Below are 17,678 nucleotides of genomic sequence, written 5' to 3' on the forward strand. Positions count from 1 at the left end.
CCTGGAAGCAACTTTGCAGAGAAGGTTTTCTTTTTTTTTTTTTTTTTTCATCCATTTTAATTAACTAACTACAAATGGTTGCGTTAGAGGTGTTTGGCACTGATGAGCTGCTCCTGAAGTACATGGGGAAAGCAGGTGCTATTGGCAAATAGGTTTAACTCCAGTTCTCCGGAACTTGGGCATTTGAGAGAAAAGATACACAAGAGCCCTACGGAGCAACAAGAAAAGGCTTTGGAAGAACAGATGTGTCAATTGCGTGACTATTTTTCTCCCGTTGTTCTGTTTTGCTTCTTCTGAAGACTCAAAAGATACTTTGCTCAGAGTCAGCACTCCCAGCAGTGATGACAGCTTCCTGATACACTCTCTCAAACACAGGCAAAAATGCAGTCAGACAGTACTTGAAAATAATACCCCATCAAAAATGTTAAGAGACTTTAAAATGCCAGGAACAGAAAACACACCAACTTTTATAGAGATGGGATCACTAGGTTTGGTTTCTGCTTGGTTTGCTGGTTTGTTTTTTTTTTTTATAATTTGCATAGAAATAACAAGAAAATAAACTAAAAAACAATTGTCATAAGTAAATAAAGTCAATTTTGCACAGTTGACAACTTACGAACCTATTCCCATGACAGTGACAACGCTGGTTACTGAAGAGCCCAGGTAAATAACATAAAATTAACTCCTGGCCATAATGCATTTCTCAGTGATCAACAAATAACATCCTTGGATTCAGCTAAAACAACAATTGTCATTGAAATCCAATAAAACAATGAATGACACTTTAATTAAAGGACTGTGATAGTACTTCATTATAAAAATTTATTTTTGCCCATCGTTTATGTACCCTGATAAAATGACATCAGTAATGCAAGTACCTCACTGAAATTAAGATCTCCTTAAGCCACAGTGAGGAAATCACACAGCCTGATAAGCTCATGTTACCTTCCCACTGCAATAATTATTTACATACATGCACTTCTCCCTATCCTCCAAGTATTTTCAGACAAAAAGGAGCCTGATAATAGAGAAATTAGTAAAAAGCTGTAAGACCTCATGAAAGTTCAACAAAATCATCTTTATCAGCATATAAAAGGTATTCAGTTCAAAGCTCTACTGTAAGTCATATTAGGTGTGATTTAAAAGAAAGGCTGGTCATTTAAGTAGAATCTTCTCCAGTACAAAAGCTCATTTTCAAGGCTAGACACATGACCTTTCCCAAGTAACATTTACTGTAACCATTTACAAGTAACCAAATCCTTAGGAAAAACAAATCTTCTGATAGACTATGAAAAATTAGAAGCAGAGTTAACAGAACAGCTCAAGGGAAATTTCTTGTACTACCAACACCCAGTCTATCCCCAACTCTTTTTGGTTTTTTGCCACTCAGACTTTCCTGCCTCTGAAGGAAGGTACACATGCAAAACAAACTGATTGCATGTGCAATCTTTTTTACCTACAGATAGATATAAATACAAATACACAAATATCAAACAAATATTAAAATGCACAAAATATTTAAAGTAGAACCTCCAGAGCCATGAACTGGAGGACTGCAAATGCAAGAATTATAAACTCCCAGCCAACCTGAACCTGTGGGGGACTTGCTTCTTCAGCTGGATCCCTTCAAAATTATGGTGCCTAGTGGGATTCATCCCAGGGTACTCAAGGAGCTGCCCAATGTTGCCAGGAGACCTTCCTTGATGATTTTTCAATGGTCTTGGGATGTTTTCAATAATATCTTGGGAATCTAGAGAGGTCCCAGTTGACTGGAAGCTGGCAAATGAAGCAGACCCTGATCTCTCCTCTCTGGTGATCAGTGACAGGACTGAAGGGAATTACCTGATGTTGTGTCAGGGGAGGTTTAGGCTGGGTATTAGGAGAAGGTTCTGCACATAGGCAGGTGGGTAGGCACTGGACAGAGCCAAGCCTGAGAGAGCTCAAGAAATGTCTGGACCACACTTTCAGGCACACGGTGTGATATTCCTGGGGATGTCCTGTGCAGGGCCAGGAGCTGGACTCGGTGGGTCCCTTCCAACTCAGGATATTCTATGATTCCATGAAATCTACCAGGGTCCTTAATTACGGTGTGGTATGGAGAGGATGAGGAAGAAGGGCAAACACTGGTTTCATCTCCTGTCCACAGGGTCAGGCTGCAGAGAATACAATTCCTTAAACTACACTGTTGTTTTCCCAAGGTTTTGCTCACACTGCCCACAGCAAATCCCATTACATTAACGTGCAAAATCTATGTTAATGCACTACTTGGCTGGGAATTTTAAGTGCACAGACGTCACACAGTCAAAGACTGCATTTCCCTCAGCAACTGTTACTTAGTAACCCTCTGCACATAAATAGAATTTTACATCACTGCATATGTGTTGTGAAGGCTAAAATCCATGCCTCGATTCTATAGGCCAGCAGGAAGGAAAGGAGTCATGCGGGCAACTGCAAAACAAAGTAGCACCAACTATTTTCAACTGCTTCTCTAGGCAGAGAATTTAACTGGAGAAAAACCTGTGGGTAAACAAGAAGCTAGCTTTACTCCCTTCTTTCGGTGGTATTTCATCATAAAAAGGGAGCAGGTAGACCTTGGGCAGTTTCTGGTATTATTCATGTGCTGTGCAGTGGGGACTGCAGACACAAGCACAACAGACCACACAAAGCTCTCCACCTTCTCCCCTAGAGGTAGCATAACCCAGAGGCCATGCAACTTCTGGGTAAAATTGGTACTGCCAGAGCCACAGTCGAAACAAAACTAAAAAAAGCTGTGTGAATCAGATCCAGGACTGAACAAAACAGGTGGAGCATGATGGATAAAAAAAAAATAAAATCTTAAAATAAATGCAGATTAGCATCCATCGACTCTAAATACAAAAGCTTAAATAGCTGTATTTTATTAACATGTATTTGATCCTTTTCTTATATAGGCTAATGACAGGCTAACTCAAGCAGCTTGAATCAACATGGTATTTCATAATCACTTTAGACCCAGAGACTGCCTTTTTAGCACTGAACAAAAGAGGTAGCCTGCTGGAAATACCTAGACATCTTTTTAATTCAATTCCCTAGCACTGCAGATATTACCACAACTCTGCTTAGTCCCATCCTTTGCCTCTAACACCCCGCAGCTGTAGCTTCTTAAATTATTTACTATAATAAAAGTGAATTATCTTGACAAAAAAACCTGATTGAGTTACATATAAGCAACAAATATCTTCATTTGAAGAGGTTACAGGTAAAAACTATTTGCAGTTATTAAACCAAGTGAATAAATATAAGCATACAGATAAGCAAACACACTTAATTTGCAATTCTATTTTGCAAGTTTACAAGCCATAAAGTATAGCACTTCCCCTTAAGTGCAACATTCAAATAATCATTTCTTACTTCTTCTGAACAATGAAAAAATGTTATTCTAAACCAGGATTTTGAAAGCTTTAGCAAGCCAAAATATTCTTAACCCTCAAAATTCTTCCTCACCTCTCATCCTGGTAAGAGGTAACTCAACAGATACAAAAGTTCTCCTTGCAAAATCCCAGGGAATAAATCCTTTGAAATAAGGGTTCCTGCTTAAAGCTTTTTTCTTATCACCTTGATATTAGTAACATTGTAAGAAGCAAGATATGCCAGCACAGACCAGAAATCTTTACTCCAGGAAAGCATCAAACAATTTTAAGAAAACAGTGTTAGGCTATGAACCATGCTGAGGTTTGAAACTAACATTTTGAAACTAACACATATCGTGACTAGAAGTCCAGATGCTCAGAGTTGTCTCTGAAGTCCTCATTTTCTTAAGGCCACAAGACCCAACTAGGCAGTGCAGCAGCAGAAATGAGAACTGAGCGAGAGACTCGGCCAAGTCCTACTCAGTGACTGGGACATTTAAATGGGACAATTAAATGGCCATCTGGCTCCAGCACAAAGACAGCAGCTCTGCACCTGTTCCACCAGCCCACGGTTTGCAGCCTGCTTGGTTAAAGCAAGCCCATGGGACAAGCCCAGAACAACTTGTCATCTGCTGACACCAGAGCTCAAAGCTGGGATCGAAGCCAGGGCCCCTGCTCCTGCTGGAGCCATCTCCCCTGGGGCCCTCATGCAAGACATGTTCAGAGGGTCCTTCCAGTTCCTTACATACAGCAGCAGCAGACATCATCAGAAATTATCAAAGACGTGCAATTTAGATGATACAAAGTCTGTGTGTCAAGTCCTACAGGCTCCCCAAATGCCATAAACCCTTTATTCTTCCACAGTTAGGTGACTCAACAGCTGCAATAGAATATTACATTATTGCAGCATTAACTGCATTATGCTATAGCATTAGGGACTCTACACAATCCCAGAGCAGAATCTGATGCCTGGAAGATCTCAGCATCCCTTGCCAAAGGCAGACATGTCCCTTGCTCCACTGATTGTTCTTGTACTAGGAGTAAAAGCCACCAGCCAGGACACCTGTACAATCTGCTGAGAGAGTATTAGAACCCTGAGCTCCTCATCCCAACTGAACACATCCAATAACAGGGATTTTGTGGTCTCCTTTCCCCCAGGCTCCATAAAACTTTCATTTTTATATGGTTTCATCATTCTTATAAAGACTACATAGCATAGCATAATATAAAAATAATAAAAAATGAAAAGCAATAGACAAAATGCCAATGGAAAGGAAAAGAAAGCAACAAAAAGAAAAAGTATTTTGAAGAGACTCCTGAATGTAGTTCTGTTCCTTCCCTTCCTGAGAAGACTGCAGGAAAGCAGAACACATAACACTGAGGTCAAACAAGAGAAAAAAATGTCAGAGCCTAATTTTTATTAGGAATTTCACCTATTTTTTTTCCTTGCCAATACCCTTGTCATATAAATATATGGCAAGCCATCAGTTGAAGCACATATAAAGAAAAACCTTTTCTTTTGATTTTTTTTAAAATATTGTATGGTAGAAACAAAATACCAACATTAAAATTAATTTGTCAAGTAAAAGTATCCTAAAGCTGAGTGCTCAAGATGCATTGTCAGCACCTACAAACAAACATGCTTCACTTAAGCCAATCTGAATGTAATGGCTTACAGTGGTTCAGATCCATCTCAAATAAAAGGTATAACATAAGTTTTCTCCAAACACATATTTGATTCTGAAGGAAACTGGAGATTAGCACCCCACCATAGGAGAAGACCTCCTCTCAGCAAGTTTTTATCAGCAAGTATCCTGCAGCACATGACAAGTTACTTATTTCAGCACAAAAAAGCACAAAAAAGCCTTGACCTAGAATCTCATCTCACCAAGCTCCAGAAATAATGTCAATCATCCCAAACACAGCGAGTTTTCTGTGCAGTAGTGCACCAAAGACAAAACAGTTGTCACTTTGTGCCGTGGGTTTCATCTACTGTGAAATCCGAACCCTCTCCTAGAATATGAAGATATATTTATTTATACTAGTACTATATATTTATTAAATAGAAAGATATTTAATTTTAACTCAATACATATTAAGTATTGAAATATATTAAATATACTTTATGATCTATAAATACTTCTCAACTATTACAGACACTGACTTGAGATTCTGAGTCTCACATGCTCTCATCTTCTAACATCTTTCATCTTCCAAGTCTCAAAAACCCACAATTGTCTGGAATTCCAGACAAGAGTCTGAAGGAAAGAAAGTACCGATTATTCAGGCTTTATCACTGTGAACCATAAGGCAAGTTTCATCTGCAGTAGAAAGCTCTGGATTAGCATTAAGAAAACATTCAGTCTGTAGCTCACAGGGAAGATCAGAATAAACAGACTCCCCAGGGTGAAAGGCTACTGGTGTTGCCTTTTGAAACTAATACAGATAGCACATCTGCAGCCAAACAGGCACAGAAGCACAGTATCAATACTTGAATATACACCTGCATTTATATACAAATATTTTATTAAATATACACTTGTACTTTTTTCAATATGGACATGTGCATACTTACATATATGTGCACAAAAGAAACAAAAGTGGGATTTAAAGTTTTTGCAGTTCTTCTTCACACTGACAAATTTTAGCTACATTTCCCCAAAAGGACTACACAGAAGTTCTTGCATTTGATGCATGTAACAAATTCTTTAACAGGTACAAGGTACAAATGCAAAAATCCAATACAACTTCATGTCAAAACAGTATACAAGTGACAATGATAGTTGCTCATAAAAATAACAGAATATTATTTTCAGCTTTCAAATATTGACAGTGGCACTACTGGATTGCTTTGTAAAGCAATGTACTGTGGTAGGCTGGGAAGGTTGCAGAAAGTCATATTATAACATGAAGAGAGAACTGGCTTGAAAAGAAAGTAATTATTCTGATGGATATGTGTTGTCAGAAAAGTGTAAATTTTCTCTGTTTCTTCTGTGCTGTTCACACCTTCCTGATCAGACTGCCCCTTAACTGGCCATCTCTTCACTGTTTCTGAGCACTGTTAGCAGCTAAACAGCATTTCTTATACCTCAGAAAAATCAAAGCAAGGCATTTTGACTGCATCAGAGGTGCTGCCAGAAAATAGCACGCAGTAAGAAATTGGGTGAAAGAAGCAGAAGGAAGATGAAGGAAAGAGCTAGACGAATAAGTTAGCTATGACCACAAAACCAAAACAAGAAAAACCCCAAATGACTCAGATTTCAACATCACAGTTTCAATTATTTTTATTCCAAACATCTCCAGTATATTGGTATTTCTATAATTCACCTAAAAATGTCTGCACCACCAAACAGTGAATCCATTCCTGAAGCTCTTACACTGAACAGGAAAATCTGAGGACCCAACAATGGTGACTACTGTTTTGATAAGTGCCTGTTTGAAGATATATCTCATTAGTGACAGACTTGCTAAGATTTCAGGGTCTCTTGGGTCTTTTCAATGTTTTTTGAGCTGCCTAAAGTTCCAAGCAAGCTGAGTGCCCTCAGGCCTCCCTGAATTCAGCTTTCAATTCTAAGTCCAGCCACGCCAGCCTGAACATCACTGTGTGGCACTGTGACAAAAATGCAAGATTTCCATTATTGCCTCTTCTTCATTGCAACTGATGCTCAGAAGTCCCCCTAATGATCCAAGGCAACTGGCATGTAACTTGTGGCTTTTAGCTCTATGTAAATATTGGTATCTGTAGGGTTGCTGCACTGAAAGATCAGATTATTTTAAGTACAAATCTTATCTCAGCAATCAAGAGTAACATCATATTATTCTCCTTTAAAGTTTTTCAATTTCCTTTTACCAAAACATTTTTTTTCCTCCCCCAGCAAAAGCTACCAAAGTATTTCCATCAACCAGACAGCCTGTAACAGTTAAATAAAAAGGAAAATCATTCCATGGCATTTCTCCTCAAAGTGGAAAAATCCATTTCTGAACTGTAGCTGCAGACAAGTTAAATTTATTCACTGTACAAATAGCTCCAATTACTCAAGAAATTCAACTTCTGAAGTGCAAAAAGAAGTTACTGTTAGCAATACTTTGCATTGGAAAGCCCTACAACCTTTTACTTCCAATCTCCATTGCACACTTGCTGAATTTACAAATGAGAGCAAAATTCAACTCGGCTTAATGTGGAACTCCTCTTTTCTCATGGCAAAATATTTAGCATCTGATATGAGAGTGTTTTGACTTTGTACTGATGCACAGTGTAAAACTGTGTCTTACAACAACCCTATCTGCACAGTCAGTTGCACTATCAGAAACACACTTGTGAGAAATTAAGAATTAAAATGAAACTTGGCTCCAGAACTCTTCCTCACAGCTGCTGCCAGGAGCATCAAATAGCACTGAATTAGCACCAGGAGAAAAAAGGCAGGAACAAACTTTAAAATGCATTTTTAACAAGTTTTAATACTTTAGTAAGCGCTACAGAGCAGGTTTGCCAGTCACTGTCTTAGACACTGGAGATTCTGCTGTGGTTTGACACCAGACACCCAGAAGTAAAGCTTGGCCATTTCTCTACAAGGGTAGAGGATACATTTCACCACAACTTATTTACAGATATAAGTGCATCTTAAGGTAACACATTACTGCAGAAGACTTTTAAGCTCTTCTCAAATACAACCAGGGTCAAAGTAACAAATCAGAATTTTCATCTGACCCAATTTCAGAGGAAGTGATACAACATTACTGCCACACGTTGATCCACAACCACCACAACAGGAAAAGCACAAAAGGTTCTGTGAGGAAGGAGGACACTGCTCCCTTTCTGGATCTCCATGTCACTTACTGCTTCCTCAAAATTAAAAATATCAACAGCTTTCCCTTCATTTTTATGGCATGAAGGTGCCAAAACACTGAACAACATGTTCTCAGGCTGAAGTATGGTCTGATTTACTAGAAAAGTAGTCTCAGCAGCTAGAACAGTTCACAGAGAGTTCACAAAGAATGCCTATTGCATTACACCTCTGTTCTTCCAGCTCCTTGCTAATTTAAGTGGCACTGGCATTAAAATCATCTGACAGGACATTTATCTAGCTCTGCATCAATGCTAACAAGGAGGGAACTGCAGAAAACTAGCACAAAAACATGGCATCTGAAGCACAAGACCTTAAAAAAGCACAGAGCACACTTCCCTCTTTTAGTCAGTTCTGCAGGCTGAGGGTGGGAGAACAAAGCCCAACACCCTGCCTCCTCCCCAGCCAAAACCACAGCCACTGCACCTCTTCCTTTTACACCCAGGCAGGCTTCACCAGCTCAAGACCCAAACCAAGGAGCACTAGGACTCAGCCATTGCATGCAAAACAGAAAAACACACTTGAAACTTATTTTATGCAAGCAGTGCCCACACGTTTACTCACTTTTTCACTGAAACACAGATGTAACCATACACTGCCATGGTTATACAATTCAGGCAACTCCTTAAACATTAGCAGTGAGTGCTGTGGCAGGGCCAGAACTTGCTCTTCACCTGTACCTGCCTTGCTTCTCACCTTTTATCTTTTCCACCCATTCCTTGCACAGTAGCCTTCACATGCACCAAAGGGAAACATGGAAGTGTGGGAGTACCATCTTCAATTCAGCTACAATTTATTGTCCTCACAAAATTTCAATGAGTTTGCTGTATTTTAGACATGAGGAAGATTAATTGCTGTAGCCACAATTGAATGTACTAAATTCAGCACCCAAAGGGTTTAATAAACAGTCAATTATTGAAACACATTACTTGGATTTAGACACAAGTTGTTCCTTTAAACTTCATAGCAGAACTATTTGCCCACTGAAACACTAACACAGACTTCTGACACCATACTGGGTGCTGGTGTTAAGGTTAATATTTGAGGACAGATGTCACAGCTACTTCGTGCTTGCCATTCTCAGAGGTTTCAAACAGTAAGTCATTTCTGTATCATCTCACCAGTAGAAGCACATTAGTGCCTGAAGGCTCCACTCAAGGTCTCCAAGCACTGCTATTAATACAGAATGACATTGCCTTATCCCAACAAACCATCCAGTTAGACAGCACAAAGTTAAGAAATGAAATAGGAAGACAGAGAGAGCACACAAGGATTTGCTCAAGGGCAAAGCTAGGTGGATGGTAGAACATGAGGAAAACAGACATCTATCAAATTCAACTGGTGTTGCTGAACCTGACTGCCCAGACCTTCCCTTCACACCCTTGAAGAAGATTTGCCTCTTCCAAAAGCAGCAGTTCCTTGTACCAGGTATACCAACATAACCAGACACCAGCTGGTCATAAGGATCCTACAGAGCATATCTAACTTGTAAAACTGGCTGGTGAAAATGCTCATCAAATCGCTCACAGAAAACAGTGGTGCTCCCAACAATTTGAAGTTTTTTTCTCCTTTTTGCTTGCCTTCAGAAAACATACTGGCTCAAGAAGGAGTGTTTTAATCTGTCCATCAAATAGCAAAGAATTCACCATAATAGTTCCTGTGCTCTTTACTGCTTTACAGGAAAGAGTAAAACTCTGATAAAACCCACAATTACACTGGAAAATAAAAATAGTGCTATGCAATTGTGTTAGGAAGAAAAAGTGAGAAGGCTTTGTGATTAATTTTGGTATGGTAATAAGACTATTTCTTTTTGGGTTTTTTTTACAGAAAAGTGTACCCCAGACTTCAAAATTCATACAATCTCTACATCTCTCAAGCTGCATGTACTAAAAAATAATACTTCAGAGCAATTAACTAAGCAAGTAAAAAGAGTTTCATCTGGTTTTTTTTTTTCCTTTTTTGATAATTTATGATGCATACCAAGAGGAAGCACCTGGCAAAAACCACACATCCAGCTCAGGCCTGTAAGCAGCCCAAGCCATGAGAGGTAGTGAAAGCTTTTATGCTTGCAGATCACTGAGCATGCATGAGATGAACAGCTCAACTACCATCGTGTGCCAGTCATCTTTAGAATTTCAACTCCCTTTCACCAGGAAGAGACAGAAAATTTTCAATCAGTGTTACCCAACTGCAGCTGTAGGGTGCTCATTTCACAACATTAGCAAGGTAACAGGGGGAAAAAAGAGGAGAGGAAATAGTTTCTGTGCTGCTTTAGAGGAGATTCTATCTGATTTACTGATACACGCTCACTGAAGCAATTTAGCTTGAAGTAGTTATGCTGAACTCGCCTTAAACACTGAGAACCTGTCAGTTTATTAAAGTTATATCAAATCAACCACTGCAAAACACATTATAGAATCTAGGTACATAGCACAGGGCAATCAAAGGCAAGATTTTTCACAAGTTCATTACCCAGCAAGACTTGGTCATTATTAACAGATTTTGAAAAAGAAAACATTAAATTGCAGACTGAGTGCTTTATTCATCATTTTGTCTGTTTTCAGTTTTGGCCTGCAATTACATTTCCCAAGGCTTTTCAGAACTAAGTACCAGAAGCAGCAATTTGGTTTGGTTCTTTGCTGGTTTTTTACAGCACACCCCAATTACATAAAGGACATGAACTAGGTAGATAACCCAGCATTTCCCATAATCTAATATGTCCCGGGCTTGTATAAATTTCTTGAGCAATCCCTTGACATGGCAGTGCAGTGCAGAGGGTTTTGATCTTTCACAACAGGTCACAAGCTTGATTTCCAGCTCCCCACAGTACTATGTGACCATGGAAATCAGGCTATGTGGACCAGATGCATTTGGACATTTGGAAGTTGTTCTGGAATAAGTGGGACAATGCCAGAAACCTTCCTTCAAACCCCTCTTTCTCAATGACATTAAGGGCCAGTTTTGACAGATAGCAAAACAGTTCAAAGATTTTGGGATGGCAATAATGTTCTGTGCAGAATTCTCTGACGGGGAGCTATCAGAGAACTGTGCTGTTGTAACACTGGCAGCTTTAGTCATTGCAAAAGAGATTGTGCCACTTTGTAGTGTAACAATGACAAATTAGCACACAGCAACTAGAACGCTGAACCAGTAAAACTCCATTGTCTGCTCTTTTTACTCCTCTACATTTAGCTCTATGAGAAGTTTAAGAAACTCAGGGCAATAAACTCATGACAGCCTATTCATTTTGTTATTGTTGTTCTTAGATATATTTATGTTAAATTCAAACTCAAGTATTAACACTAAGAGGAATGTAAACAAAATAAATACTTAAACATTTACTAATGCATCAAGCAGATGCAAAGTCTAGTATCATTCAAAGCAAAAAGAAAAGATAAAATGCTGAGTTCATTGAGGAATGTTTTTGTATCTTACAAAACTAAAAAATGCAGATCCATCAAACATATGAGAAAGAAATCCCACAGAAATGAGTATGCTATTGCTGTAAGTAAAAGAGAAAGGTTTTGTAAATACTGCTCCATATTATTTATATCAAATATTTTTCAAAGTATTCACTTAATTTCACAGTACCTCATTATTTATTAAATAACCACTGTAGCTTGCCACATCTATATATCAAGAGGAGAACAATATTTTGAAGCATGAGAAGCCATCTTAATGTCTTCTGTAAATTTCCTAATTTGAAAGCATATTAGTGTCACCTTAGACAGTTCATGAAGTAATTGCTTTCCAGAAGTCCATTTGTAATTTTGTAATTCAAATGCACAAATTTACTAAATTTACTAGATGCCAACTCTAAAAACCACCAAACCAACCTCATAGTAATTGCAGAACTAAAGGACATTTACTGGACAGCCAAGAACTGGGATTGCTGCAATTGGCAACAGTCTCTTTAACGTCACTACACATAAAAATAGCTTTGTGAAGAAATGGTCTACCCGTCCAGGAGCAGTACAATGGCTGCAAATCTGATCTCAAAGGTGTCACTGTCACATTTTCTGAAAAATCCCTTCGCCAGGATTTCTTCTCCTGGGAGGCTGGGGAGCCTCGGAGAGAAGGGAGGGGAATGTTATCTCATTTGCTTCTCCCTGTTTTCCTGCTTTGGAGTGTGGTTTGGAGATTGTTTATCCAACATGTGAATTGTTTTTACATAATGACCAATCACCATCTGGCTCTGTCAGGACTCTGGAAGAGGTCACGAATTTTTGATTAGTATCTTGTTAAGCCTTCTGTAAGTATCCTTTCTCTATTCTTTAGTATTGTTTTAGTATAGCATTCTTTTACATAACATAACACACGACATAAAATAATGAATTAGCCTTCTAAGAACATGGAGTCAGATTCATAATTTCCTTCCTGCCACAGGGGACCCTGAAAATACCACACAAAAGTTCAAAGAAGCTGCCTAAAATAATGGTTTTCCTTTAGACCTACAGTTTTGGGACAGGACTTATAGTTTAACAGCCCGAAGAGTCAAAGTAATGAAATTTGGTGAGATGTTTGCCTCTTTCTTGCAGTTCTATTACTATGAGAGAGGAGAGGCAGTTCAGCATTTCCACTGAAGTGTCTGTAAGCTGTCAGCAGGTCTAGAAGATTAGTGGGAAACAGTTCTAATCTACAGCAATACTGAACAACAACAAAAGCACCTACTTCAACTTTGAAAAAAAAAGAGGAAAAAATCCCAAAACAAACTGGTTTGGCTAATGCCTCTAAGAAACTGAATGCTGCCTGAAAGAACTGAATCAAGAATGACTAACTACAGGGAATCCATAGTAGCACCTTAACCATGTATTTCCTGATTTTAAATCTATAGCCTTGTAATTTCTTGTGGCATGATTACTGTTTTAGATAAAGGGAGACTATGCACATCTCTGTGCATAAAGCAAGATTTTGATCAAGCACTGACAGTTTCAAAGTTTCAGGGTTTGGTGTTTTGGTTTTTGGACCCTCTAGGAGGATGAGTGAAGGACAGAAGATATTACTACAGTAATAAATTCTGGCCTCACAAAACAATTTCGGTAAACTAATTTTATTTTGATTGCAGAATCAAGTATTCTCCATGAACTGATTAGGACAAAGAAGGAATTTTAAAGAATTGCAGCCATCCATTTCCTTGTAGTTCTGTCCTATATACCAAGTGCAGACTCACAGTTACCTGACTCTCACTCACCACCACAGAATTTGTACCTCTGGCACAGGCTGTTGGAATTTGAATTTTTAGCTTTTTGAAGTCAGATATGGCCCACAACTCACCCACCTGCCATCCAGATGCCTCAAACACATGATCCCACAGCAGGACAGAAGCTACAATGTGTTTTTTTAAAACCAAATTTTATCCTCAAAGACCAAAGCAGGGGATATTTGGTGCACTGCAGCCCATCAAGCTCTGTAAACTTCATGTATCATACCTGCAGGATCTCACATGCTTACTCAGAAAGGATCAAAATATTTGGCTAAATGTTTCTGTTTGGTGCATTAGACATTTCTGCACAACAGAGTTTTCTAAAGGGCAAGTCTGCAAGACCAGGCACCACAAGACAGCAACTTGGGATTCATACTATTTGTACTCAAACTAAAACTTTGGGCCACAACATATATTTTGCAAAATACTGCACTGACACAAAACAAAACTGTATGTAGCCAGCTGTCCTCTGTTCCTGCTGCTTTCTCCCCATCCCTTCCAGTGTGACTATGCATTTTCCTAAAGGAGATGGCAAGGAGCTAATAACTGTATGAGTTCTAGTTTGTATACCTTTTGGGGATAGCTGATAATCTGCCACAGCAAAGCAAAATACCCATATTGCTCCAGATAAAAGCCAGAACTATCTGTTTACAGCTTATGTCCAATGCAAAGGGCAATAGCTTTATGCAGTGTGGGCTTAGATTGCAAACTGTTATTTTTGGATGAGGATGTGTGGAGAGAAGATAGCAACAGCTAGCAACAAGCAGTGGGGTTTTTTTTACTTTAAATATATATATATAGAGAGATGTTCTGTTTTAAGATGTGTGAAATCTCTTCCGGTACAACACAGAAAAACAAATAAACAAGATATTATCACAAGGCAAACAGAATACCACATTATGTGCAGAATACACAACAGTGTCAGCAGATGCTTAGGAATCAAATACTAACTTTTAATGAACATTTTGACAGTTCCCCTTTTTTTTCTCCTCCTAGGGAGGAGATTTTTAAAGCTGTATCTCCTTGGATTGACACTCTTGTCCTTAAAAATCCTCTTATTTTACCTATTTTTTCACAGTGTCTTTCTTATGGATAAAGCCAATTTTATTGCCCAAATGAAAAACTGTCAACACACAGAATATAACTCTGCTCACTGACTCTTAAAAAAGAAACTCTACAATATTATGATTCTAAGCCCCCTTCATTCATTACCACCATGACTGAGAAGATTATTATCAACTATGGATAAAACATCACATCTCTCACTAAATCCAGCACAACAAAATCTTCTTTTGGCCACATCTCATAGGACACTCTTTCAAAAACATGGTCACTTTACAGTGTAAACTACAAAATAGTAATGATAACAGTGATCTGGTAAACAACTACTGTCCTAAAAATCTCCCGTATTTTACAGAATACATATTTCCCAAGTGGCTCTCTCTCTTCCATTTTCTACACTCACCTTGGCTGACTTCTCAGTGCTATGCTCTCGTTTTCCTACATGGTTCCCCATGATGGATGACCAAACTTTAAATTCTGAAAAGACAAAAACAAAACAACATTTTTGAAACCAATACATTTGTAAAGAAATGCAAATTTTTAACCTGACACATAACAAAGAAATTTTTCATATTCAATGAGAATTTTTACAATCCAAGGTAAGATACTAAGGAAAGAAACCTCCATGCTTATCTGGTCTATTTTGCACATGTAAGCAATATCAGAAAGCTTTCCTACTTCTATTTAAAAAAAACCAAAAACATAAAAGAGAAGGAAAAAACCAAATTGTTCTTTTTGAAATTTGCACATAAACCAAAACTAGATTTGAAATTAGGTAGAGGCCCTGTGTTTCGATATTATGTTTTTAATAACAAACAGTGCAGTATGTATCAAATAATTTGTTGCTATAAACTTCCATAAAAGTTCAAGTAAGTTCTTTTGAATTCAAATTTACCACTATATAAACAGCAATTAGTGAAAAAAGCACCACACTAACTGCTAACAATTTGCTGTGGAGGTTAGAACATGTGAGTTGTTTACAGCTCCCACTTTCATGATGAGCACATAAGAAATGCCAACTCTTTCTTCTTATTTTCTGGCTCATCCTGCCATATCTCATCTTAGCAGAGCTTATGTAGGTTAAACCACAACATGCAAATTTCAGCTTTTAGAGCACACTCATGGTTGTGCCACATACTTCTTGTCATAGAAGCAGGTGTCTCTATAGGACCTTGCAGCTGCTGCCTTGAGATGATTTGAATGCAGTGCATCACTGCATTTAGAGTCATGAAACTGAAATTACATGCATGAATTAAAATTACATGCATGAAATAAAGCAATAGGCTATACCAACTCATATATTGTTATAACTCCAGCTACACGCACGGATTTGTGTACAAAAGGATTCCAAAAACTGAAACTTTGCTCTTGACAAAATACACATCTGTGATGGGCAGTCATAAGTAATCAATCTAATTTTGTATCCCTACTTCAACTTTTAGAGAGACTGATAGATTTATTCACACACACACTTTACCACCCCACCCAACCCCCAGTGATAAATTTCAAATTTTGAGGGCCTACAGTGCTTATCTGACAATTCACTGAATTCAGTTTTCTCTAAGTTCCATGTTATCACTGTATTCAATTAAATAAATCCTCACAAAAATCCATTTCCAAGGTCTCACAAATTCAAAATTGAAAACATCCAAACTCAGTAAGTGCACTCAAGATAGAATTAATTATTAAATTGAAAACAGATGTTTTTAAACCAGCCCTATCTATTGTATACAAGATTAAAAAACCCACAAAAAACCAAAAACCAAAAAGCCACGGATTACTGCAGTCCTGTACTTTCCAACTGTGAGATCAGCACGATCAATTCACCCATTTTTGACATTCTAAAATTTTTGAAGGAAAAATACAAATAAATTCATATACGCTGGGTTTCAAACCTGAATTTCCTCAAACTGGCTTTTGCTCTACAAATTATGAGCAGCAGCTCATTCCTCATCCAGTAGGTGATGAGGATTTGGTGAATTCCCAACATAAGGAAAGCAGAGCAGAATACAAAACTGTAAGACATGTCTACAGCAGAATATAAAGGCAAATGTTTTAAATGTTATTCTTCCATTCATTTATCAAAAAAATAACTATCAAATTCGGTCCATAACACACATATGTCTGAGTACACAGATGATGAAGCCAACATTACACTTGCAGACCAGATGTGTGATCCTGTCCTCCTGCTTCCTGTTAGGCTCCCTCATGTCTCTGGAGTAACACTCCAGGAACAACCACCCTGTATCCATAAAACACTCACAACTAGATTTTACTTTATTTTTTTTTCATGCACGAATAAATGCAGATGCTTGGAGAGAAGTTAGCTACAGGTAACTGCTATTAATTCCTCACATAGCAATAAAACTATTTTTCAGCTAAAGGGACAAAAGCAAGCAGCCACTAGCAAGGGTATCCTAAATGTTACAGATTTCTTCATGCTACCTATTAAACAGTGAAATCTGAGTAATCCTTCGGCAAAGAAAGGATTCCAAGAATCTGACATGAATTATGAAAGAAATTGTATAGTGCCAACTGTTCTGTAGATATCTGATTAGGAAGTAAAACCATACATACACGCAAGCATTTATAGCAACAAAGACTTGATTTTTCACTTCAGCCTCAAGCAGAAATCCACCTTACTTGACTAAAAACTGAGCACACAGGTTGTTTCCACTTCAGGATGAAGCACTAAGACTTAAACACTGACTCTGGTTCTTACTGTCCAGAGGGAAACCACACTGCACAGTTTCTACCTGCGCCAATCTTTATGCAATGAGTTGAGTCACTGACTTCAATGGGATTACTCGCTTTTACAATCTTTGTAGGAACTTGCAGCCAACTATTCTAAACATCTCAGCTAGAAAAAGATTCATATTTTCTTTTTAGTCACCTTTGTAATGTACAGGTTGCTGGACTAAGCAGCTCTGTACGAAGTGAAGACACAGCTTCTTACACTTCTTAACCATGTCCATCAACTGAACAGCACTCTTTGCAGAGGGATCCATGAATGATTCAGCACTGATGAATAGCCACAAGAACAGTCACAGTGCTCCAAGCAATGAAGAAACAGAAGTACTGAGGAAATGCAATACCTTCTTTGAATCTCACATGAATCACACCTAACAATAAGCTGCCAAAACAGACCTGCACATGGGATCGACCTTCTGACCACAACAG

The 17,678-nt window shown here is 38.3% G+C and overlaps 1 protein-coding gene across 2 annotated transcripts in view; it reads right to left on the reverse strand.

Moving 5' to 3' along the window:
• The window catches only part of MBP (myelin basic protein), a 111,624-nt gene that overhangs the window by 71,129 nt on the left and 22,817 nt on the right, over positions 1-17,678 (reverse strand). For both annotated transcript variants that reach the window (XM_054284653.1, XM_054284652.1), the window contains exon 2: positions 14,902-14,975. In XM_054284653.1, the coding sequence (XP_054140628.1) occupies positions 14,902-14,952 (51 nt within the window). In that variant the 5' untranslated portion in view covers positions 14,953-14,975. The remainder of the gene's footprint in view (positions 1-14,901; positions 14,976-17,678) is intronic.

This window comes from Melozone crissalis, unplaced genomic scaffold, assembly GCF_028551555.1.
Source record: "Melozone crissalis strain CALT ecotype California unplaced genomic scaffold, PUWL_Pcris_2 ptg000042l_1, whole genome shotgun sequence".
Lineage (NCBI taxonomy): Eukaryota > Metazoa > Chordata > Aves > Passeriformes > Passerellidae > Melozone > Melozone crissalis.